This window comes from Antedon bifida, chromosome 1 (assembly GCF_963402885.1).
Source record: "Antedon bifida chromosome 1, ecAntBifi1.1, whole genome shotgun sequence".
Taxonomy (NCBI): Eukaryota; Metazoa; Echinodermata; class Crinoidea; order Comatulida; family Antedonidae; genus Antedon; species Antedon bifida.
This window is the reverse complement of record NC_136226.1, coordinates 6,615,406-6,638,093: the sequence shown is the minus strand read 5'-3', so window position 1 is coordinate 6,638,093 and position 22,688 is coordinate 6,615,406. Positions and strand designations below refer to the sequence as shown.

The window sequence follows — 22,688 nt, the reverse complement described above, 5'->3', positions numbered from 1 at the left end:
ACAGTATCTCACTCGGCGCACATAATATTACTTCATTAATAGTAAACTTGTCACGCATTATGTATACGTATTCATTTCACATTAGATATAATATAATGATTTATTAAAATACAAATTCACAAGCCATATTCAAATAATTTTTACGGTTAGATAAATTAGGTAATAAGCAGAACAAGTTGACGCTTCCAAACAGCCTCCTAATGTAACGATATTTTAATGGCATATTTCAGGAAATGTTATAATAACGATAGCACAGCTTTTGTGGATAAGTACATTTCGATTGTATACATTACTAGTATTTTACAAATTCAAATCCATGTTTACTTCACACTTTCCCATTATATATTATTATACATAGGCCTATATATATATATTGTTGAACAAATTATCCCTTAAGAGTCGACATTATGTATGAATAAATGAACACATGATGAATAGTTAAGGTTTTTAGAAATTGGAAAAAGGTAGTTATTTGGGCTTTTAACCATGTACACAACTATTATTTATACACTAAAAGGTTTACAGGCGGCGTATAAATAACGATAGTTGTTTATATACGCATTGCTTAAAGTTCACAGTATAGAGGGGGCGCAATAACCATGTAACAACGTCATTATTGTTGCTCTGAAAGTTGTCCAGAAATTTAGGCCTACTTAGGCAGTTGTTTCACACCAATTACCAGATATTACGTGAGGATTATTCAAATTAATTGCCACTGAACATTGATTTCTATATAAACTCGGAATTATGCCACCATATGAAGCTAAACTCTGGTTAGATAAAGCTGAGCCCACTGCTCCACTGAAACACCCAGGCCAGGAGGACGAGATTCAGGTGAGTCGCATGGCAATTTGCGGGAAATTTAAACGGTGAAAAACAGGCTTGATTCTTGCGTAGAACGTCGTTTAACCAGGGAGTTGTAAAATAATAATTATTATTACAACTCCCTGGTTTAACAATTAGAATTAGAAAATGAAGCTTAAAATCTTCCACCACATTTGGCCAAAACTGAAAATACTATCCGTAAAAAAGCGAAATCAAAGTCATATTATTTTAAAAATTAAGTTTCGTAACAGAAATAATAATAGTTAATACATTTATAGTTATACTCACATTGTTAGAGTGGAAAACAGAAATCTCAAGTTTATGTACAGTTTATTTGAACACATTCATACCGCATTTGAATGGTAATAGATACCGAGTATCATATCATTCTGCTGACCCTTCACAACAACAATTATAACCTACAGTACAATCATCATTTCTATTTAAACAGATTACAAGGTTATAATGTTTCCAATTGAATACTTTTGCATATAAATACAGAACTACAGTAAGTAATATACTACAAAATGCATGTTAAAGTGATTCAAAAACTGTGCCACCATACCTCTCCTTTATGGATGACGCTAACAAATGTTTAATATAATTTGTGATTTTTATATTTAACAATTTTTAAATAGCACCATGACTTTTAAAAAATGTTTCACTCTTCTTTCAATAAAACTGACAAACAAAAAAGTTTAACAATTTTGTTGATAAAACAATTTGTTCCATTATGGTGAAAGTAATTCCCTTATTTTGTTTAATAGTTAATATATTTATAATATTGCATTTAAGAGAAATATCGATCTTCGATTCTTTTGCAGAAGCGCGTAAGTCTCGGGTAGCCCTTGACAACGGTTGCTAATTCTCCTCCGTCAACCTCAGTGGTAAGCATGGATTTCAGGTGACCATAAACCAATGCGTCCAGTTCTGTTACCCTGGAAAAACATTGAATAAATTAAGACAAATAAATTTTTCTAGCAATCTAAAACTGTTTACCACTTTCAATTCATACAGAAAGGCAAATAAAAACCCAAAATCTCTGTAATTAGAGTCAGTTTATGTCTAAATTATGTCAAAGGTGACTTTTTCTTAGTTCACTTTTTAGAATAATTTGTAATAACTCGCTTGATTGGTTTGATGAAGTTGATCGAATTTGCAGATTGTTGAATAAACTCAAATACCAAACTGGAATTTTGCAATTTCAGTTTGTCAAAATTTAAAATATTTAATATGCTACTGCGTTATAATAAATTTAGCTGCGCCAAATAGCATCAAATTAATCTAACCTGAATTAATCTGATTTTTTCCAGAAATTTCTATTTAAAAAATCTAACATGCCAACATGATTTGAAATACTTGGAAAGTCATATAAATAATTACAATATAAATTTGGATATTAAAAGAGTTGTATACAGTACTTGCAATTACAGCAAGTATCCCCTGAATAAAGTCTTTCCCCATGTTCGTTAAATGGACAATAGAGTGAGGTGGTGGGGGGGGGGGGGGGGGGTTCTACTGTTCTGCAGTATCTAAACCATTTCTGTAAATATTTTAACATCTTTTTAAAAGATAATATACAGACTAAAATAAACCGTAAACCAATCTTGTGTAACATGACGCTGACACAATTTAATTACTGAATTCAAAACATTAATAATTCAAGTCAACTCAATAATTAATTTTCATAAAGGGGCCAAATTATTGAGTATATTCTAGTATCAAATGTCTCCATTTAGTAATTGAAAAGTAAAAATAGTGAAAAAAAGGTTTTTTAAAACAAATGTAAGCTTCTTAAATTAATGGCTTGCAGATGGCAATGTTACTGAACTTTCTGAAAATACTGTATGTAGTATAGCACTGATGGCCAAATTAGGGCAAAAAGATAACATTTAGGGGCAAATTTAGCAGCTAGGTCTCTGAATTTGACATTCCATATTGACAAATGACAAAATTGATTGAAGTATTTAACTTACTGATCCAAGAAAAAGTAATACTGGTCTCCAATACGATCTGACAGAGAACGACAGCAATTGTGTATGTCATCATAAACCTGTAATAAATTTTGTTCAGTTAATTAATCTAAACCTCCATATTTGTTAAGTTTATTGTAAATATGTACTTATATATAAATAATGCCACTGTAGTAATCAATAACTTATTTTATAAATACACATGCTTACTGTACCTGTTCCTTTGTCTTGCTAGTCCAGCCTGATACCCTTAGCTTTTTGTAAATCTTAGCTTGTTTTGACCAGGCCAGAATGTGGTTCAATGGCCACTTGTGAGGCGACCCATACCTAGGCCTGGATATTGCACTTGCATTGTCCTTTACAACCCAGCTGATATATAGCTGCCAAAATAAACAGTTTTGAGAAGGGTAACTTTTGAATGTAAAAGTAATTCAGAATATGAAATGTGTCAATAGTTGTTTAGCTTTTGTACTGTATACAATTTAATGCTTTTTTGATGGCAAGGTTTAATAACTGTTTGATATGTTGGATCACTAGCATGTTTAGCTACGAATATATAGAATTGAAAGCTGAATATAATATAGTTTGGGAAACCTCTACTAAGGGGACAATTTGTTTGTGTCCCCTTACAGGTTCTACTACTACTGTATGCTAGTATGTTTGAGATTACCTTGGCCATATATAGCCTGTTGGTTGTCAGGGTCATGTATGCCTGTAATTCTGCTTTTTGTGCTGAGCTGAGATCTGCTGAGAGAGATTTACCCTACAAACAAACATACGAATTAGTTCTTCTTTATTAAACATTTTGTTCCTAAAAAACAAATTCCAAATTTTACAGAGACTTTTTGGATGAGAAAAGTCCATAGTAACCATAATTCATAATGTTTAAGATAATAATATAAATGATAAACCAGTAATTATTCACATTTTTGCTTCAAATAAAAAAAAGACTTACTCTTGATGCTAAGAAGTCAACAATCGGTTCAAACTCAGATACAATCGCTTTGTCTGTTTTTATAAAGGGAAGTTCACCTGAACAAAAACAAACAAGATAATGTACATTTAAATAAACCAATTTTAAAAGTTCTTAATATTAGAAGTTAGTTAAAGTTACAAATAAAAATATACAAAAACATGCAATAACTTCAATCTTTTTTTTAAATTAAAAAAGCATGATTAATAAAAAAAAAATATCTTTGAGATTTAAATACTAGATGATAATATGAAAAACAAACGGAGTACCTGATGGGGACATCTGTTCTGCATTTTTTTTCTGTTGTATTGTGAACTGTACGTCACACATTCGGAGTAAGGCTTGCACAGCCAAACATTGTGCTTGTTCGGGCAATAAAATTTGACTCTCTGGGGGAAAAAAAATAGTTTTCCCTCATTTAACTATTTGAATCAATAAAGCAAATAATAATTCTGGCCTGATTCAGATTGGTATCGAATGCTTCCATTCCCTCCCCACCCCCACAATCTGGATTTTTATATTCAACTCAATTCAACTTCACACACAATTCCGAATGGTAAATATTCCTAGTAGGCCTATTATAATATTTTAAAATATTACAAATAATATGTTTAGAATAATATATAAATCAAATGTAAAATATTAATTTAAATTAACATTAAAATACCTTCGATAGGCTGAAATATATCCACACTTTCTGGAACAGTTTGGTTATCTGAAACAACAAAAACATTTCATCTTCATTAGAATTTTCCATCAGAAACATGCAAAATTAGACGCATAAACATAGCCCAGACGTAGGCCTGATCACTTCCTCACTTAAAGTTTACTGTTTAAGAGACCGGAGACTATCGAATCCATCCCATACAAACTAAGGACATCGTCTACCGGCGTAAGCCTACTACGATCAGCACTACTGTAGGTTGCAAAATGTATGCGTGGTTTATTCAATTAAAGTTTACCTTCTTGTTGAGTTTCCATTACATCTATCAAAAATAAACTTGGCTGAGAAAATTGCATTTGCTGTGAACTCAAAGTTGTGTTTGTATCTTCCGTAAGCGCTTGTAAATAAATGAGACTTTTTACCAAAAAACATGCTTTATCGAGCAGCTAGCTCTGATCATTGCGCCTCGTTAAAATCGAACAACGCCCTCAATAGTTTGATATTTAAAAACTTTTTCTCCCGTCCCAAACTCTTGCTGCTTTCAATATGAAATCGTGGTGCAAAACTATATAAGCCAGAATGCTTCTTTTGTTGAAAAAAAATGTTAGTTTAATGAACTACTTTATTACTGGTTAAAGTTTAAAGTTTAATACCATATTTTAATACACAGGTTATATGATCCTTCAGTGTTAGTTACAGCCTTAAAATATGAATGAGTGAATGAACGAATACATTTTTTTGTTGTTTCGTAACATTCACAATTACCCGTATATTTTAAACACATTGTGTTAATAATAATTATATTTATATTTTATATTTCAGTATGTACTAAGACACTACATCAATCAATAAATAACGAATTGTTTTATATAAAATTATATATCTGTATACAGATTATCAATTTAAGTCTCGATCGGGAAACATTTTTCCTTTTTTTCTCGTCTTTTATGCAATATATATCTATACTAATTTATTATAATCTTTAAAATTAGTAGATAAATAATAGTATAATTTAATAACATAAATGGCACAATATCATAAATCATCTACCATTATAATATTATCAAGTCGCTCGTGAAAATAATAACCTTTCATCTTTCTCCTCTTGAAATCATAAACATTTATTATTTTGTATACAACGTACAGTGTTAGTACTAATATATCCCTTTGTGCGTGCGGCCTACTTATAGTACCGTGCGTTGGCGTTAAGTGTTACTTATTTTTGCGCGGTGGTTTTTAAAACCCCCTTGAACACAAAGACGCATAGACGTTGAATAGAATGATGTCTCCAGCCATAAAAGATAATTAACATAGTCCAAACCATTTCTGTAAAAATAAATACAAAGTACTTTATTATGAAGCTAAAAACTCGAAGACAAAAACAAACGACTCTCTGCGGCTGATCTTGTTTATGATGATGTCATGAAATGTATGTCCGTGTGAACAGACAGCTAGCATTGCTTATGCTACTTTAAATGATGATAACCATTGTCGCAATCATCCAGATTTTAAAAAATTCTAGTAGTAACCCTAACCCTAACCCTACACGTGATCGATTATAATCGATAATAATAACCAATTTACAAAGTGTAACCTCCTCACCTGCAGAAAAGTACAGTTGCATTGTCCTGGAAGAACGCACGTTGTTGAGTGAACGTGTTTAAGTACCATTCCTGTTGGACAAGTACATTTTGGCACACAGACTGTGCTACAGATAGAGGTGTCATCAATATTGGCACAAGTCACTGGACACGCACTGCCGCACGGGTTGAATACCAAGTCACCTGCACAGTCTACGTTGCACTGTTCAGGGAGAACACACTCAGTCGAGTCAGGTTCTTTGGGTACCTTTCCAGGCGGACAGTCGCATTTTGGTACACATAGTTCAATACAGGCTGGGATGTTGTTTAGATTGTCGCATGTCACTGGACACGCACTGCCACATGAGTTGAATACCAAGTCACCCAAACAGTCTGCATTGCACTGTTCAGGGAGAACACACTCGGTCGAGTCAAGTTCTCTGGGCACCATTCCAGGCGGACAGTCACATTTTGGTACACACAGTTCAATACAGACTGGGATGTTCAGATTGTCGCATGTCACTGGACACGCACTGCCACACGGGTTGAATACCAAGTCACCCAAACAGTCTGCATTGCACTGTTCAGGGAGAACGCACTCAGTCGAGTCAGGTTCTTTGGGTACCATTCCAGGCGGACAGTCACATTTTGGTACACACAGTTCAATACAGGCTGGGATGTTGTTTAGATTATCGCATGTCACTGGACACGCACTGCCGCACGGGTTGAATACCAAGTCACCTGCACAGTCTGCATTGCACTGTTCAGGGAGAACACAATCGGTTGAGCCAAGTTCTCTGGGCACCATTCCAGGTGGACAGTCGCATTTTGGTACACACAGTTCAATACAGGCTGGGATGTTGTTTAGATTGTCGCATGTCACTGGACACGCACTGCCACACGGGTTGAATACCAAGTCACCCAAACAGTCTGCATTGCACTGTTCAGGGAGAACGCACTCAGTCGAGTCAGGTTCTTTGGGTACCATTCCAGGCGGACAGTCACATTTTGGTACACACAGTTCAATACAGGCTGGGATGTTGTTTAGATTATCGCATGTCACTGGACACGCACTGCCGCACGGGTTGAATACCAAGTCACCTGCACAGTTTGCATTGCACTGTTCAGGGAGAACACAATCGGTTGAGCCAAGTTCTCTGGGCACCATTCCAGGTGGACAGTCGCATTTTGGTACACACAGTTCAATACAGGCTGGGATGTTGTTTAGATTGTCGCATGTCACTGGACACGCACTGCCACACGGGTTGAATACCAAGTCACCCAAACAGTCTGCATTGCACTGTTCAGGGAGAACGCACTCAGTCGAGTCAGGTTCTTTGGGTACCATTCCAGGCGGACAGTCACATTTTGGTACACACAGTTCAATACAGGCTGGGATGTTGTTTAGATTATCGCATGTCACTGGACAGGCACTGCCACATGTATTCAAAACAAGATCACCATGGCAGCCTGTTGCAATATAACGGTATACAAAATTTATGTTAAAAGATACAAAAGCCTAAAATTACTGTTTCTATAATTATGATACGTGTAATTAGAAACTACATTACGTAACTATATACGAGGTACATTCAAAAGTATACATACTTGCTTCTAAACATTCCAAGTCGAGATTTAAATTACGATCGTAAAAATCGGCAAAACAACCGCCGCAGTAATTTGGTCTATTATATGAAATACAAGTATAGTGTTATTACAGTATAAACTTCCCTTTAATGAAAATAACTATTACGATTTTGCTTTTTATACACCAGAGTTAATTGTGAATGTAAGAATGTTTACGGCACATAAACGGAAAAGAAATTGTATACATACACACACGATGTCATAGGGTTGACCTCACAAATTGTTTCTTCACATGGGTTTACTACACAACTGACTGGTAAACTTCCATCAAGACACGTAGCTTTAATAAAAATGAATCTACTATTTTAGAATGTGTCTATGAGACACTCTGCTGGAAGGTTCAGATGACCTATGACATAATATACTTTTAGTGTTCTTAGGCCTTTTGAAACATCAAGACATAGAGAGGACACGTACAGAGAAGAGCTACAACCTGGTTTGCGCTGCGAGAGACGTTCGACAGCAGAATTTGAACATTAACAGTACTGCCAAGAAGTGGATTTTTTCCAATTCATAGAGTCACAAACACGCATACCTGGATTAGGAAGACATGTACAAGTTGGACAGCCACCAGCGGTCACTTCTGTTCCAAATGGACACAGGTAGGCACATTTTATTTGTGGACAGTGGCATTGCTCAGGAGGGACGCACGTTGTTGAGTTGAGGTCTTTGAGTATCGTTCCTGATGGACAGGCACATTTGGGTACGCACAATAAGATGCATATTTGGATTTCATCTAAGTTGTCACATGTGGTTGGGCAGGCACTTGCACATTCATTGAACACCAGGTCACCTCGACAGTCTGAAATTAAATATATTTTCCAAAGAAATTACAAAACTACAACAATTTATGACCGTTAACGGCTTTTTAAAAATCCTTTTTTTTTAAATTATTTTTTTTATGTTTGACGAAGTTATAAAACATATTATTCATATTTTTTTATGCAATGCATTGACATTGTAACTGCATGATGTATTTTGTATCTAAAAGACAAGAATGATTTATTATTTTGAATACGTCTTCTCATTTATGAAATATTCATAAATATTAGAGAGTCTATAAAGCGTCTTTGAGCGTTATATTTATCTTGAAACAATAAATCTTATCATTTTTGACGAGTGTGTGAATCGGTCCGATTCAATGCGTAATTTGCGGATCATTCGTGACGTTTACATGTCTGACCTACTTTTGAAATAATTTACCCGGATGTTTTTTTCTGTAATCTTCGTATATAGCTGATTAGATACTGGATGAAACACCTCGCACCCAACCCACACCAAAAAAAAAATATCAGTACCTGAAAAACGACATACTTCGATGGCATTCCCATTTGTGTCGTAGAAAAATGCATCACATCCATTGCAAAAGTTGGGTCTAGCAAATATAACGATTAACATTATCAAGCACGAAATAAAATAATTTAGAATAATGCTATGATATCTGAAAATTGATTTGGAAATAGTTAAGTTCCAGAGATATTAGATTTACAAGCACATAAAACAGGCCTGAATAAATCTTTTATGTTCAGCTGCCTACTAAAGATATAAAATTAATTGTATATTGGCACAAAATATGATTTATTCTTATTTATTCTAATTAAACTCGACCATTTTTTTGCCGCTAGATTAAAATGAATTGACATGAAGCTATAAGTAAGATAGAATCGATATACACCGGATCGTTAATCAATTTATATAAATTAGTTACTTCGACCAACATAGATTTTCTTTAAAAAAAATTAATCTTTTTTTTATTTTTACTACAATGTTTGGGTCGGTCTAATTATGTTTTTCCTTTACTCAGTGAAATCTCATTCATCCCCGATCTCCCAATCTCTTCTGACATGTAAGTCGTGTGGAATAAGTTTATTTAATGCATTTTAAAATGTCTGTGCAAATAAATCTAAATCGAAGTACAGACACAGAGAGGGAGCCACATACATTTTCCGTGAATATCATTTGGGAACTATGTACTTTTGAAATTGCTGAAATAGTTTTGTTTTGTATATAGAGAGGGTGGAACGCTAAACATTGATTAGAAAATCCTGGAAGGTTATAATTAACTTACATACACAGCGACGGTTGAATGAAACAAAAGTTAACTTTGCATGGATCGATGAAGCAGTTGGCAGGTTCTTCATCCAAGTTACACGGAGCTGCAATTTATAATTTATTAATTATTTTTTAATTATTATATTTATTATAATTTGTTATAATAGAAAAAAAGAAAAAAAACCTGATTGTTACCATACAATTAGAAGTAATATATACATAATAACAATTTCCGTAAATGAAATACTGTAAGTGATGAGAGCAGCTTCACAACACATTGTTCACTCAGTTCTAATTTGAATTTTTAAAAATATTAATTAATGTGTGTAAATTCAATACTGTACTACAAATCACGTGATTCTTTTGCTTATTCAGTCTTACCTTGCAAGCAAGCACATGTCTGGCAGCCATTTTCATCTAAGACGTTACCAAAGGGACAAACAAATGCACACTCTTGTTTTCTACAGTCTAGAAATAAAACGATTACGTTATCTCACTTTATTCTTGTTGTTTTAACATTGAATATCTGAGACTGTGATTTTGCTAGAATACAAACCATCACAATTCACTTGGTTTCCATTGTTGTCATAGAATACAGCATTGCAATTTCCACAGAAGTTGGATCTGAGATTTGAAAAACAACAAATATATTTATTTAAGTGATTTAATTGTGTTTTAGTTAAAGTTACATTATTCCATTTCAGTAACCGGACATTGGTAGGTTAGAACATCATAGAATAGACTCTGAAGATTCAAGAGATCTGCACACCCGTCAAAACTCGACAGCATCCCGGAACCAGAAGCTAAGGTGTTTCATACAGGTATTCACCCGAACATTATTCATCGACTATTATTAATTTCATTTATCTCCGCTGAATACCGGTCCCCTCCCCGAGTATCAATTGTAGGCCTACTTACACACATAAAGCACTTGGTGAAGCGGGACATTCGGCAAATTGACAGGGATCGACTAAACAATTTACAACCGGAATTCCGTCAGGGCAGGAACCTGAAAAAGTCGTAAGGTACATTTACAGCCTTTTTCAAATGTTAACATGAAATATTTTCTAATAATACAGTTAAGCTAGATTGTAAAACTGTCTTAAGCTCTGTCTACTATATCAAACTAGTTTGACAAAAAAGTGCGATCTGCCCAAATATGGTAGTTATATGACATCATCATGTCCATATATGGGCACATCACATTGTTTTGTCACATAAAGTTTGATAGTGTAGACAAAGTTATTTACCTTCACAGTTGATTTTGTTTCCATAAGTGTCGTAGAACACGGCATTGCATCCGCCACAAAAATTGGATCTGATAAAGAAAAGTAGAAGACAATAATTGTATTAATGTTTAACATAGCCAATAAAGTTTCTACGTCGAGGAGTAGAAACTGGAAACAAGCAGTGTTTGATTACTACTATGTACCTCATCCTTTACTCACAAACAATAAGAATGTTTAGCACTTGGAAAAGAATACTTACACGCATTCAGCAGTTGGATAAGCTGGACACTCAGCGAATTGACATGGATCAACAAGACACTGGACAACCGGAACTTCTTTATCACAAATATCTGAAATATTGTTATTTTGTATTCAAAATAATTAATATGTTGAATTGATTTGTGAGATTGTTACATGCGCAATAAAATCTTGCACGTTGCCAAAAACAATACTTGAGTCCGCTGTGGTATAGGCGGACAAGGATCAGCGAAACAATGCCAGATTGGAAATCCAGGAGAGCAAACATCTGCATAAGACACAGTACCATTTATTACAGGAATTTGTTCAATTTATAATAATTCCATCCTATGAGTGCAAATGAACAGAGATGTGACCAATCTTGGATTTAATGTTAAGTAATTTCACAATGACTGTTTCTGCTGCTCGCGAGTATTCACTTACCGCCCGTTACTACATTATACTTACCGCAATTCACCCTGTTTCCGTTATCAAAGAAAATGGCATTGCAGCCTCCACAGTAGTTTGATCTAAAAATAGCATTGAAATAAATGATCGAATCAGTGCAGCAATCGAATAAACGAGAAACCGTTTTTTTCTCTATATAAACAGGTAAACAAACTTTCTATCCGTATAGGTCCTACGCGAAAGTAAACTTATATTACAACAAATTGTGATTATTATTTCGGGAATTATTTTATCTTTGAAGAAATATTAGTCATTTATGATTTATTAATTAGTTAGCTTAAGATACTTACCTACAAACAGCATTTGGATGAGGGGTACATTCGGCAAATTGACAAGGATCAACAAAACAATTAAAATCCGGAATCTCTTCCGGACAAGGTCCTGAAAAATGAGTAGCATGAGTTAAGTTGGCTGTTGCTGTTGTTCTAAAAATTATTGGTTGATCTTGCTTTACTGGATTAGGACGCGTCACACGAATAGAAGACCTTCTGCGCACGCTAAAAAATGTATGAGGATGCACAGAATGACTTTAAACATAGTCGAGTGGCACGTCTTGAAAAGGAAAGGACGCTATTGATTGTGAAAAGGTCGCTATTAGACGTGGACGAAAAACGTTACCAACTGTCACAAACGAACACCAGTTTATTCAATCTTACGAACAGGCATATTTTTTACATTCTTTAAATATTTTCATATTCTATACACTATATATATTGTTTATATTATTGTTAATATTACCTTCACAATTTAGTTTGTTCCCGTAAGTATCGTAGAATACAGCGTTGCATCCATCGCAAAAGTTAGACCTAAAAGAAACAATAACATTTTAATCTAGAATATATCGTAACATTCGCGTCCTGGTAAATCAATAGTTAAAACAAGATTTATAAAGAAGACTAGACATAAATACATTTCAAAACATTTTGTGACGCTTGATACTAAATATACTAAGATGATACTTACACGCATTCAGCAGTTGGATAAGCCGAACATTCAGCGACTTGACATGGATCAACAAGACACTGAACAATCGCAACTTCTTTATCACAAATATCTGAAATAATGTTATTTTGTATTCTTAGATCTTAAGATCTTTGTTTTCGTTGTCAAAAAACAAGAATGGTTTCTTTTTAATTAAAGTGTACCAGCAAACTTATATTTTGGAAACAAAATCATGCAGTTTTGTGCTGACATTCAATTTTTTGTAGAAAATCTACGATTAATTAATTAGGTAATACGCGCAAACGCAACACGCGTAGAAAGTCTATTTTGCCATTTTACGCTTGTTATACTTTATATAGAGCAGTATAAAGGAATTTACGGGAACTGACATAGGCAAAATAATTTCGAACAACGATCCGCCATCCGCTGTTTGTAATCTGATTTAGTAACTGTAGTACTTACTGCAATTCAGTTGATTTCCGCTATCGTCATAAAATAAAGCATTGCAGCCACCACAGTAGTTGGATCTAGGGTGAGGCAAAATTCATTCAATTTACTGATGTTATTTTAATAAAATAAATTAAATAATTAACTTTGTAATAATGTTGTTGTGTTGTCTAGCTTTTCATTTTTAACTTAGAAGGTTAGAATATTTGAGACTAACTTAGACCAATCGTTACAATTTTCTTAAAGAATACAATAACGTATTTATAGATGGACCTTTATGCACGTTAAGCACCTTACTTACATACACACTGCATTTGAATAAGCCGAGCACTCAGCGAATTGACACGGATCAACCAAACAACTAACAACCGGAACTCCATCAGGACAGGGGGCTGAAACGGGTAAAATTAAAACAGATTGTTTCAAATTTATTTATAAAACATATTTTACAAAATGTAAAAAGCAAATGTAACTGAACTATATGTGTCAGTTCACTTTGTAAGTTGAACATGGATCCGCCAAACAGTTTACTATGGGAGCTTCATTTGGACAGGGATCTGTGAAACAAAATACAATGATTGCACATTACCGTGTGGTTATTCTGACTGACAATAACTACCTACCGTTAAGACAGTCACAAGTGTCACAGCCGAAACTGTCTTTTGTATATCCAAACGGACAAGGCACAGGACAAGTCAATTCCATACATATATATTCTAGAATGAAAACTATTTTATTTAAATGGGTGTGAAATTAATGATATTTATAAATTCGTGTATCGATTAGATTAAACCTTATCATATAACTAAACAATTTATTCTATTTATGATTTTTCTTGAATCATTGATGGACGAAAAGGAAAACATAAAAAAAACAGAAAAGATACGAAAATAAATGCAACAACAGTTAGAAACTCCGAAAAAAGTGAGGCAAGCTATTATGATTTTTTAAATAGTTATTTTGTTTTCTTTTGTCTTTACTTGATTATTTAAATGAATAATACAGTTGTATACAGGAACAAAAGTATATATATTATTTTAGTCTAATGTCATTTTATAACTACTTATTTTAAATCTGAATCAATAAGTTACCTTCACAAAACCGTCCTGTGTATTGCGATGTGCATATACAATTGAACAAGCAATTTGTAAAATCACATGTACCACCATTTCTACAAATAATGTCACCGATTATTAAGCAAGGATTCAAAACTGCTCTTTCTGAGAAAAAAAAAAATTACAGTAATATAATAATTATTGGAATCAAACTAGAAGAAAGTTATATGCGGTTTGGTATTTTAAATAAAATAGATGCTTAAAATGAAAGTTCAAACAAACAAAAGAAAAAAGTAAAAGAGAAGAGAAGAAAGCCATATAAAAGTATTCGAAAACAATTACAGTGAAATTATACACAATAATTTGGAAAAATACCCTATAAATTACCAATATAAAGTACTTTCACAATATATACATACTAATGTGACAGTAGGTCCCTTCGTAGCAGGTGGTGCATCGACAGACGTAGCCAAGAACAGTCTTTGTGGCAATGCAGGTTGCTCCATTTTGGCATAAGTTCTCTCCAGATTGGCAAGGATTCAACCCTATTTGACAGAATACAGAGTTCAAAGTTAGTTCAGATGTTACCAACATTCTGGATATCGTTCCATACTCTTAGTTCACAAGAGAGGATTGCTCACACATGAACTTAAATATCAGATTTTGAATATCCATTTTTGTTTTAACTTGGTCTTACCGCAATTATCTTCATCACTATTGTCACCACAGTCATCAATGTCGTTGCAGACGTCTTGCGGTGCAACGCAGTTTCTATTATTACAGACATGGAATCCTGGTGTACATGATGGTCGCACTGAAACAGATGTGATATGTCAATGAATGTTATAAAGTTGTCAATAACTAAACTTTTCAAATCCAAATCCTATCTTGTTTGCTTTCTTCGGTGATGAGTTTTTGTTTTTTTGAGCTATTTTTGCTCCGTAATATAAGATTTAAGATATAAGATACTTAGGCCTACCTTCGCAAAATTTCCCAGTATATCCCGGAACGCATAAACACGACAGCGTACAGTCGGTAAAATCACACGTTCCACCGTGCTGACAAGGAATACCACCAAGTAATGAGCAAGGATTGGCAACTGGCTTAGCTACAACAAATAAGACGCAACTTCAATATTTATGAAGTTTTAAGAAGAACAGACAGTGTAAAGCAAATTAAACTAGAGTGCGTAATTTAAAAACTATTAAATTAAGCAGTCCGACGGCTGTTGTAGTGTACAAATTAGAATAATTTAAATTGTTTATAGATAACAATATGCAGCTTTATTAAATAATGTTGAAAAAAATTTATGAATTAAACGGAAACTGTACCTATCTCACAGAAATCTCCTCCAAAGCATCCTGTACACTGACATATGTAGCCACGTTGATCGTTATTGTCGGGAACACACGTAGCGCCAAAAGTACACTGGTTACCTGCGCAAGGATTTGGTGGTTGAGGGTCTGTGTTGTAAAAAATGATTATAATTTACGCTAAGTTCTGTAAGGAATTTCTATCTTGCTTGCATTAAATTGGAAAGCTTGTTGTGAAATACCGCAGATTTGACCGAGAAAAGAGATCGCCTAAACATTCGCATAATTTAAAAACTCTCTGTCTACACTATCAAACTAGTTTGACAAAAAGTGTGTTGTGCCCAAATATGGTAGTGAAATGACGTCATTGTGTCCATATATGGGCACATCACAATTTTTTGTTTAGACAGAGCTTTATACCATAGTGGTTAACAATTTCGATGTTTCTATTTATTATCCATAGACCTTAGAAAAACGGGAATCATCCTAGTACATTGAAGAAAAACATGAAATTAACTACATCAGCTCATAACATCTACAAATACAATGTATATAGTTGAAAATAAATAATACTCACGGCCCGAAATGTTGGTGATAATGCCAGCAAGCAAGAGCAAAATATGTACGAACTGCATCATTCTATAGCGTGTCTTATTTTAACGGACAATTATTAAATTTATAGACCAAAAGCTAACTATAAAACTGTTTCCAGGATGTATAAATCCTATCATATTAGTTTCAATAAAATAGGATTTTATTCTAAATACATATTGCTTTAACTTTAATACTCTTTAAAGATGTTTTTGTTATATGAAATGTACAAAATGCAGGTCTCTGAAACTTAAAGCTCAAGACAAACATTCTTAATACGTGACACATTACAGAGTACGTGTTAATATGTTAGCTTAGGAGGTAAGGAGTCACAAGTTTGTTCTTAATTAAGCCTAAATTCAAAGCAAATATTTTGTGCAGAAATTACTTTTTTTCAATCAGAATAATTAAAACATTGGAATGCCCTGCCCGAGCAGTTATTCAATCCCCTTCAGTCAACACATTTAAGTCGAGACATTATTAAGAATAGATATGGAAGCAAAATAGGCACTATGCCTAGCCTGAACTAATTCCCTCAAACTAAGTGTAAGTGTGTAGGCCTAGCCTAGGCCTGCTGGTTGTTAATAAAGGAAGTAAAGATGAAAAATAGCAAATGAAGCATTCTTTTCCGGCTTGGTTTACTACTGAAAAATGGATGTACAAACTTACCAATGTTATTATTGTTGTTATTATCACTTTGATGGATACGAAATAGGAAACTGTTAAAAAAGGTCTAAGAAGGTGCTCATATTTTGTATCTGTTTGTATGATAGTGCTTCTCTTCAGGTGGTGCCGTCGTTGCCAAAACAAAACCGCGATTAACAACCGCGTAGTGTTCTGTTTTGACAACGGGAATGCGTTGATACGGGCGCGATATTATTGGCAACTTCCTCCGCGTTCCAACGACAAGCGCGCATTTAAGCAAAGATTGTATAGCCGCTATAATTCTTTGATTTAAGCAAAGAACTTATAACACAAGAATCTCCTGTTCGTCCGAACGAAGCGCGTAACAATTTCGAAAGGCATTGTGGGATAGAATAGAGCTAATGGGTGGCGCCATTGTGAGCCATGGAGCAGAGCCATATATAGAGAGAGTTACGACTTCGAATGGATTAGAAGCCATGTTTGTGTCCAACTATTCCTATGTAGCGTATGGAGTTGAGTCTTTTGTTTTGAAAATGTATAACGTTCAAAAGGCTTTAATTATCGAATTTAATATCAAAACAATCTCTATATATGGCTCTGCCATGGAGTAGGGCGCCCGCATCAAATTAGAAAGTCAAAATCATAGAGGGGATCTGCTAATACTCTAGGGGGGGGGGGGGGGGGTCGTCGAGTAATTGACTGAGGAGTAGGGCGCCCGCATCAAATTAGAAAGTCAAAATCATAGAGGGGATCTGCTAATACTCTATGGGGGTAGAGTAATTGACTTCCTAGTTTGGAGGGGGCGCTGCTCCATGCTGTGAAATGGCGTCGCCCAGTTTGACCTTTTAACCCTGTACTTCCGATACTGTGTTTTGAATGCAAATTGAAGAACAGGAGATTCTTGTGTTATAAGTTCTTTGATTTAAGTTTCAATAGAACATTTATTTAGACGTTTTTGTTGAAATCATGTTTTACATATTTGGACACAAACGACGCACGTAGGCACAACCAACTGTTTAATTCCCACACAAGGATCACAGCACAAGAAGTAACTTTACCAATCACGACGCCTTGGATAATTAATAGTTATATTGTGGAAGTTCCGTGGCAAAAAGAGTATACTGGTTAAGTGATAGTTTTATTTAATTGTGTAAGTTACGTGGCAAGTAATAGCCGATGTAATCTGTCCATTGAGTTTTTTCAATGACTACTTCATGTTTGATCTAAGAACAGTTAATCCTAACCACATATTACTTACACTTCCACTCATGCTACAGTGTACTTTTGTTTATTGATTATGTTAGTCAATTGAAAGGCGGATGATGTTAATATCATATAAGAGATATATATATAACAATGATGACACAAACATTCACTGTTTTAATAAAAATAGATTATTACATTGAACTTTATTTACAAGGCTATCGTTTCACAATTATTTTCTTTGTAGTCGTTTTAAAGTATCTTCATGATCTCTCTCCCATGATACAATATTAATCAGATAATCCAAGTATTAAACAGACGATCCTACTTCCTCTCTTATCTAACCGTCTGATCACTGTATTTCCAAATATTTCAAATTAACATTGATTCCTGTAATGATTGTTTAAATACCAACAGATTTTGGAAAACGGTAAAAGTATTAGAATAGGTGCGGCATCGCAGTGTAAAATGTAAAAAAGCACTGTGTGGGAAGTACTCGCAGCCTAACAGGGCACAGGTGTGGACGCAACAATATTTATTCATAACCCCTACTATTTCGAAAAATACACTGGCTTCTTTCCACATGTCTTATCCGAGAAGACTTGTTCTATCACCAGAACCATGGTATGGTCCAGAAGCTACTTAAACCCGTGACGTTTGTTTGTGCGGCGCCCCTGCCTGAACCACCCGTCTGGCCAGACTTTTTGTGGGTGCCATATTAAGATGAAGTTATACTACAAGTTCAAAGTAGATGGAATACCCGGATTAGCTACTTAATATGCAATTGATCATTATCAACTGTAAGATTTAATCTTAAGGATTAAAATTGGCGATCCTACATCCTATATCAGCTTTTATAAACATTTGTTTTTGTCCGATGCAACAATTCTACTTCAAGTCAACAACCTAACATGATCATGTATCTTAGTATTGTCTTCATTCTTCTGGCCACTGGTACAGTTGGTGCCGCAAAATGTAAGTAGATTCTAATGATGTATTTTCTCACTAATATTCCTATCAATTCATTTAAAGATGTATTGTCCCTTGAAACACAAAAAAATTAGGGTCAAAATATTCTAAATTTAAATTGGCCATATCAAAGTAATATTAAAGTTATTCACTTTAAGTCGAAAATTCGAGCCAAAAGCATCAAGTTTACGTAATTAACAGGAAAATTAGTTTGATTACATTTCGTCTGGAAAATCGTCGCGAGCGAAAGTAAACAAAGATTTCAAACCACGATTACGCATTATGCATGATGCTAATTAGGATTGTTTACAACTTGTCACGGTTGAGAAGGTGTTTTCACACAGATCGTGAGGAAGTTTTATGATTATGCATACAGAGTAGCCAAACAAGCGCGTTTCATTATGGGATATGTTTTGATCGAAAACTTTGACTGGAAGTCAAAGTTATTTTTTTAACAAAAAAACGTCTGTATTTCAGTTAAATGATTTTTTTTTCGACAAATTTTTGGTGATAGTTAATAACTATCAAGATACTTCAAAATGACCCACCTTTTTTCGAAATCTGTTATTTTTTATTTTTTTGGAATTAGTCAAAGGGACAATACATCTTTAAGTATTGGCTTCGATTTATAATACATTACCTTTTTTTATAGCACTATGTCCAAAAGGAGTTGACGTGGTAGCCTGTTTAGTTGACCCATGTATGTTTGCCACGTGTCCTGCAGATTCGAATGCACAATGTCGGTAAGTAAATTTAAAGTGAAAAATAACTTCTTAAGGTGAAGGATAAACCAGAGATATTATAGACCTAATGTTTATAATTAACTACACCTGCTTCTAGTTTTGTAATTTACGATTCAAATTTTGTACAAAAGCAATTAAATAAGTATTAGTATCAACTTATTATTGAAGTTTGACTATTTCGTCAGAGTTCGCCTACTATGCTGTACACGCATTGTATTCATACGAAGGAGATTCCAGATTTGTCTAATTCATTTTTAAATTCTTAACCGTAACAATGCACGTTGAAATGCGACTTTCATATTTCCATTTACGCTTTTTGAAACAAATTTAATTTGCAACCATTGTACTTCTTAGAGGAAATATATGTTGAAATTCTGGTTCTTCCTTCGACATAAAAAAAACGTTTTCTTGAATCATAGGTCCAATTATTGCGGTGGTTGCAATGCAGTTTTCTACGATTCCGATGGAGTAGAAGTAGATTGTGATGGTAAGTAAATATTAATCGTAAAATTGAAGCAGGTCTACCGTAGTCTACTATACATATTTATAGTTATTGTTAACATTTTGGCCGCTATATAGCCGCCCACTTAGTTTTATTCGCCTCACAGCAAAATGTGCACGCTTTGAGGATTTTAATAAATCGGGCTGAGGAGGCCGTTACAACCTGCTATTAGCTAAAGATATTCACTATTCTATTCAATTACATACTACTTATATGTAATCTATTTCGTTTTTAGTATGTCCACAAATAAGATGTGCAGGTCCTTGTCCATTTGGAACTGAAGTGACTTCAGAAGGTTGCCCAACTTGTACATGTCTCCCAAACCCAGGTATGAACAGCGAATTATGGGGACACCGTTAAGTGCTACATCCATAGATGAAGCGCCGAAAGCGACATAATGACAATGAAGCATGTATATCTACTAAACGAGGGTGTTGGTTAGTGGAACTGGTGGAAAACTTAAATTATTTGTATTAACTTTACTCGCTAAGGTAGTTCCACCTTGCGAGGTGCCTCTGTGTAAAATATTGAATTTAAAAAAAAAGCTTTACTCCAGGCTTCCGAAAAACAAGCCGTACTGAAAGGAAAAAAATGCCCCTCTACACGCCTATTTTTAACTATATCCTTATTCTGTTTTCATTGTGCCATAATAACCTGCTAAATAATAATATGTAATGTATTTTTAGCTCCATGTCCTGATAGGAGACCACCATTTGCATGTAAAAGAAATCCTTGTGATGGCACCACGTGCTCTGTTAATCCACTGACGTCATGCGTGTAAGTAAACTTTTTTCCACCCTCACTCCACAAATTACATTGCTTTCTTCCTTTCTTAAAAGTATGTAATGCAAATATTATATTGCTCTATGTAGTAACATAGATGTAATGTAGTAACTGCTCTATTGTAACTGTGACCTAAAGGCAATATTTTCAGATATCAATATATACATTGTAACAGACTATACGGAACAAAATGTTTGTCGTTGAGCAGCTTTTCTTATTTGTTTTAACAGACCAAATTACTGTGGTGGATGTTTCGTTGATTTTTATGATCGCAATTTAAACATTGACGAGGAATGTCTGGAAACAAGTAAGTAGAGAACTATCAATAAAACTCTCTTAAAATGAGCTGTTTTTAATACTAAAATGATTAAACATACTATTAATAATTGTTTTACACTTCAGACTGTCATGGGGACCTAGTATTTTCCGATTGTGCTAGTGCTTGTCCACCGACGTGTAAAAAACCTGACAACGTCTGCAAAGCGTTGTGTCGACCCGGATGTACATGCCCAGAAGGTACGATACTCACACGTCTCCACTCAAAACGATGTGTCCGCCCCTCCAGATGCAAATGTCTTGGACTTAAGGTAAGATAAGTCTAAGAATGTGTTATTTAAGTTACTGTTCATTTTGCCAATAAGAACTATTTTTACATAAGTTACCGATTATTATACAGTAGCGTCAGTTATTACTATTTTTCACTTACGTTACCTCTGTTACTTATTTCACTTAAGTTTGTTATACAGTATTGTAAATACACTAACCACTTTAGATTATTTTGCAGTTAGTAATTTGATGCTCTGATTTCATTTTTAGGGTTATCTTGGCGAATGCAAACTTGAAACTGCAGACGAACAATAGTTTTTACCATCGATACGAGTTTTCAGAAAGAAAATGATTACCCAATAAACAATGGTGTACAAGAAAAGCTTAAGAATGTCTACAATAATTTATCTTTATTTGAATAAATTAGTGTTATTATTTTTAAATTTAGATAAAAATTAAACATTATAACATAAAAGCAATAATTATCTGCATGCCACAACACAGCATTAAGGCCTATTTCAAATTGTTGATAACCGACTGCTCTTACAAATTATATACACAGCACATTATAACGTTATGGAGTGTGGGCTCTAGTTCAATTGAGAATTTGCATATGGACGGCTCTAATTACTTCTATTGTGGAAGAGGCGATCAATTAAGGGTGCGCCCCTTTTAAAAGTAAATACAATTAAAGGAATCTTTAATAAGCACATATTAATTTTACTTCTAATTATTCTACTAATTATTCTACTAATTTTTTAAATATTAATACATTTATATTTTTTACAAGGATATTAATACATTTATGTTATGTTAGTCAACACTGCGATGTTTGCAGCACTGTTGCGTCGTCGGTTCCCACTTGTGATTATGCAATGCAGCACTTTGCGTCAATACATCGCTGCGTTGCGTTGCGTCGCTAGTGGGAACCACACTTAAGTCATTACGATTCTTAATTAACCAGAGGGGTAACACGTTTAATATGGTAATATAAAACAAACTTTAAAAAAATGTGAGACATATATTTCATTTATGTATCGAACCACGTTTATTTGCTCATATAATAATCTTTATTTGTTGAACTTAAAATTAAAGTGAAAATAATTCTAATACAATTTGATAGTGTGTGAGTTTTTAATTTACAAGGCTATAGTTTTGTCAGGTTTATTTATAGTCGTTTCAAAATCTTCATGATTATTAAATCAGAACTACTAGAGAGATAATCCGAAGTATTATCAACAGACGATCCTACTTCCTATCTTATCTAACCGTCTGATCACAAATTTTATTTTGAAAGTTTT

The 22,688-nt window shown here is 34.1% G+C and overlaps 3 protein-coding genes across 3 annotated transcripts; 1 reads left to right on the top strand and 2 right to left on the bottom strand.

The window, feature by feature from the left end:
* Nucleotides 1-1,138: 1,138 nt before the first annotated feature.
* LOC144839715 (metaxin-2-like) lies at nucleotides 1,139-4,886 on the bottom strand. The gene is made up of 8 exons (XM_078695183.1): nucleotides 4,734-4,886; nucleotides 4,439-4,486; nucleotides 4,041-4,160; nucleotides 3,754-3,830; nucleotides 3,469-3,561; nucleotides 3,014-3,178; nucleotides 2,802-2,878; nucleotides 1,139-1,763 (listed from the first exon to the last, which is right to left on the bottom strand). The coding sequence occupies exons 1-8, from the start codon at nucleotides 4,789-4,791 to the stop codon at nucleotides 1,616-1,618; spliced, it is 786 nt and encodes a 261-aa protein (XP_078551309.1). The 5' UTR covers nucleotides 4,792-4,886; the 3' UTR covers nucleotides 1,139-1,615.
* Nucleotides 4,887-5,699: 813 nt separating this feature from the next.
* LOC144848329 (zonadhesin-like) lies at nucleotides 5,700-16,043 on the bottom strand. Its single transcript, XM_078705081.1, has 25 exons — nucleotides 15,983-16,043; nucleotides 15,424-15,555; nucleotides 15,072-15,200; nucleotides 14,790-14,906; nucleotides 14,512-14,637; nucleotides 14,129-14,257; nucleotides 13,661-13,753; nucleotides 13,339-13,429; nucleotides 13,053-13,117; nucleotides 12,612-12,732; nucleotides 12,387-12,454; nucleotides 11,939-12,029; nucleotides 11,649-11,710; nucleotides 11,203-11,293; nucleotides 10,965-11,032; nucleotides 10,633-10,723; nucleotides 10,271-10,338; nucleotides 10,096-10,182; nucleotides 9,731-9,818; nucleotides 8,961-9,037; nucleotides 8,198-8,464; nucleotides 7,852-7,942; nucleotides 7,624-7,700; nucleotides 6,038-7,485; nucleotides 5,700-5,761 (listed from the first exon to the last, which is right to left on the bottom strand). Exons 1-25 carry the CDS (start codon nucleotides 16,041-16,043, stop codon nucleotides 5,741-5,743), a joined length of 3,759 nt encoding a protein of 1,252 aa, XP_078561207.1. The 3' UTR covers nucleotides 5,700-5,740.
* A 2,693-nt stretch (nucleotides 16,044-18,736) lies between these two features.
* Nucleotides 18,737-22,502, top strand: LOC144852950 (zonadhesin-like). Its single transcript, XM_078711008.1, has 8 exons — nucleotides 18,737-18,819; nucleotides 19,466-19,556; nucleotides 19,976-20,043; nucleotides 20,294-20,386; nucleotides 20,745-20,835; nucleotides 21,072-21,148; nucleotides 21,244-21,428; nucleotides 21,658-22,502. Exons 1-8 carry the CDS (start codon nucleotides 18,756-18,758, stop codon nucleotides 21,700-21,702), a joined length of 714 nt encoding a protein of 237 aa, XP_078567134.1. The 5' UTR covers nucleotides 18,737-18,755; the 3' UTR covers nucleotides 21,703-22,502.
* Nucleotides 22,503-22,688: the final 186 nt, after the last annotated feature.

Excerpts from the sequence above, each read along its gene's own strand:
- LOC144839715 (XM_078695183.1), bottom strand. The coding sequence starts at position 4,791 with ATGCAATTTTCTCAGCCAAGTTTATTTTTGATAGATGTAATGGAAACT. Across the intron at positions 3,179-3,468 it reads ACAGGCTATATATGGCCAAG|CTATATATCAGCTGGGTTGT; the intron begins GTAATCTCAAAC and ends TTATTTTGGCAG. Across the intron at positions 1,764-2,801 it reads TATTACTTTTTCTTGGATCA|GGTAACAGAACTGGACGCAT; the intron begins GTAAGTTAAATA and ends ATGTTTTTCCAG.
- LOC144848329 (XM_078705081.1), bottom strand. The coding sequence starts at position 16,043 with ATGATGCAGTTCGTACATATTTTGCTCTTGCTTGCTGGCATTATCACC. Across the intron at positions 13,118-13,338 it reads TATTCAAATGCAGTGTGTAT|ATCCAACTACTGTGGTGGCT; the intron begins GTAAGTAAGGTG and ends GCCTCACCCTAG. Across the intron at positions 7,486-7,623 it reads CTTGGAATGTTTAGAAGCAA|GCTGCCATGGTGATCTTGTT; the intron begins GTATGTATACTT and ends ATATTGCAACAG.
- LOC144852950 (XM_078711008.1), top strand. The coding sequence starts at position 18,756 with ATGATCATGTATCTTAGTATTGTCTTCATTCTTCTGGCCACTGGTACA. Across the intron at positions 19,557-19,975 it reads GATTCGAATGCACAATGTCG|GTCCAATTATTGCGGTGGTT; the intron begins GTAAGTAAATTT and ends CTTGAATCATAG. Across the intron at positions 21,149-21,243 it reads CGAGGAATGTCTGGAAACAA|ACTGTCATGGGGACCTAGTA; the intron begins GTAAGTAGAGAA and ends TTTACACTTCAG.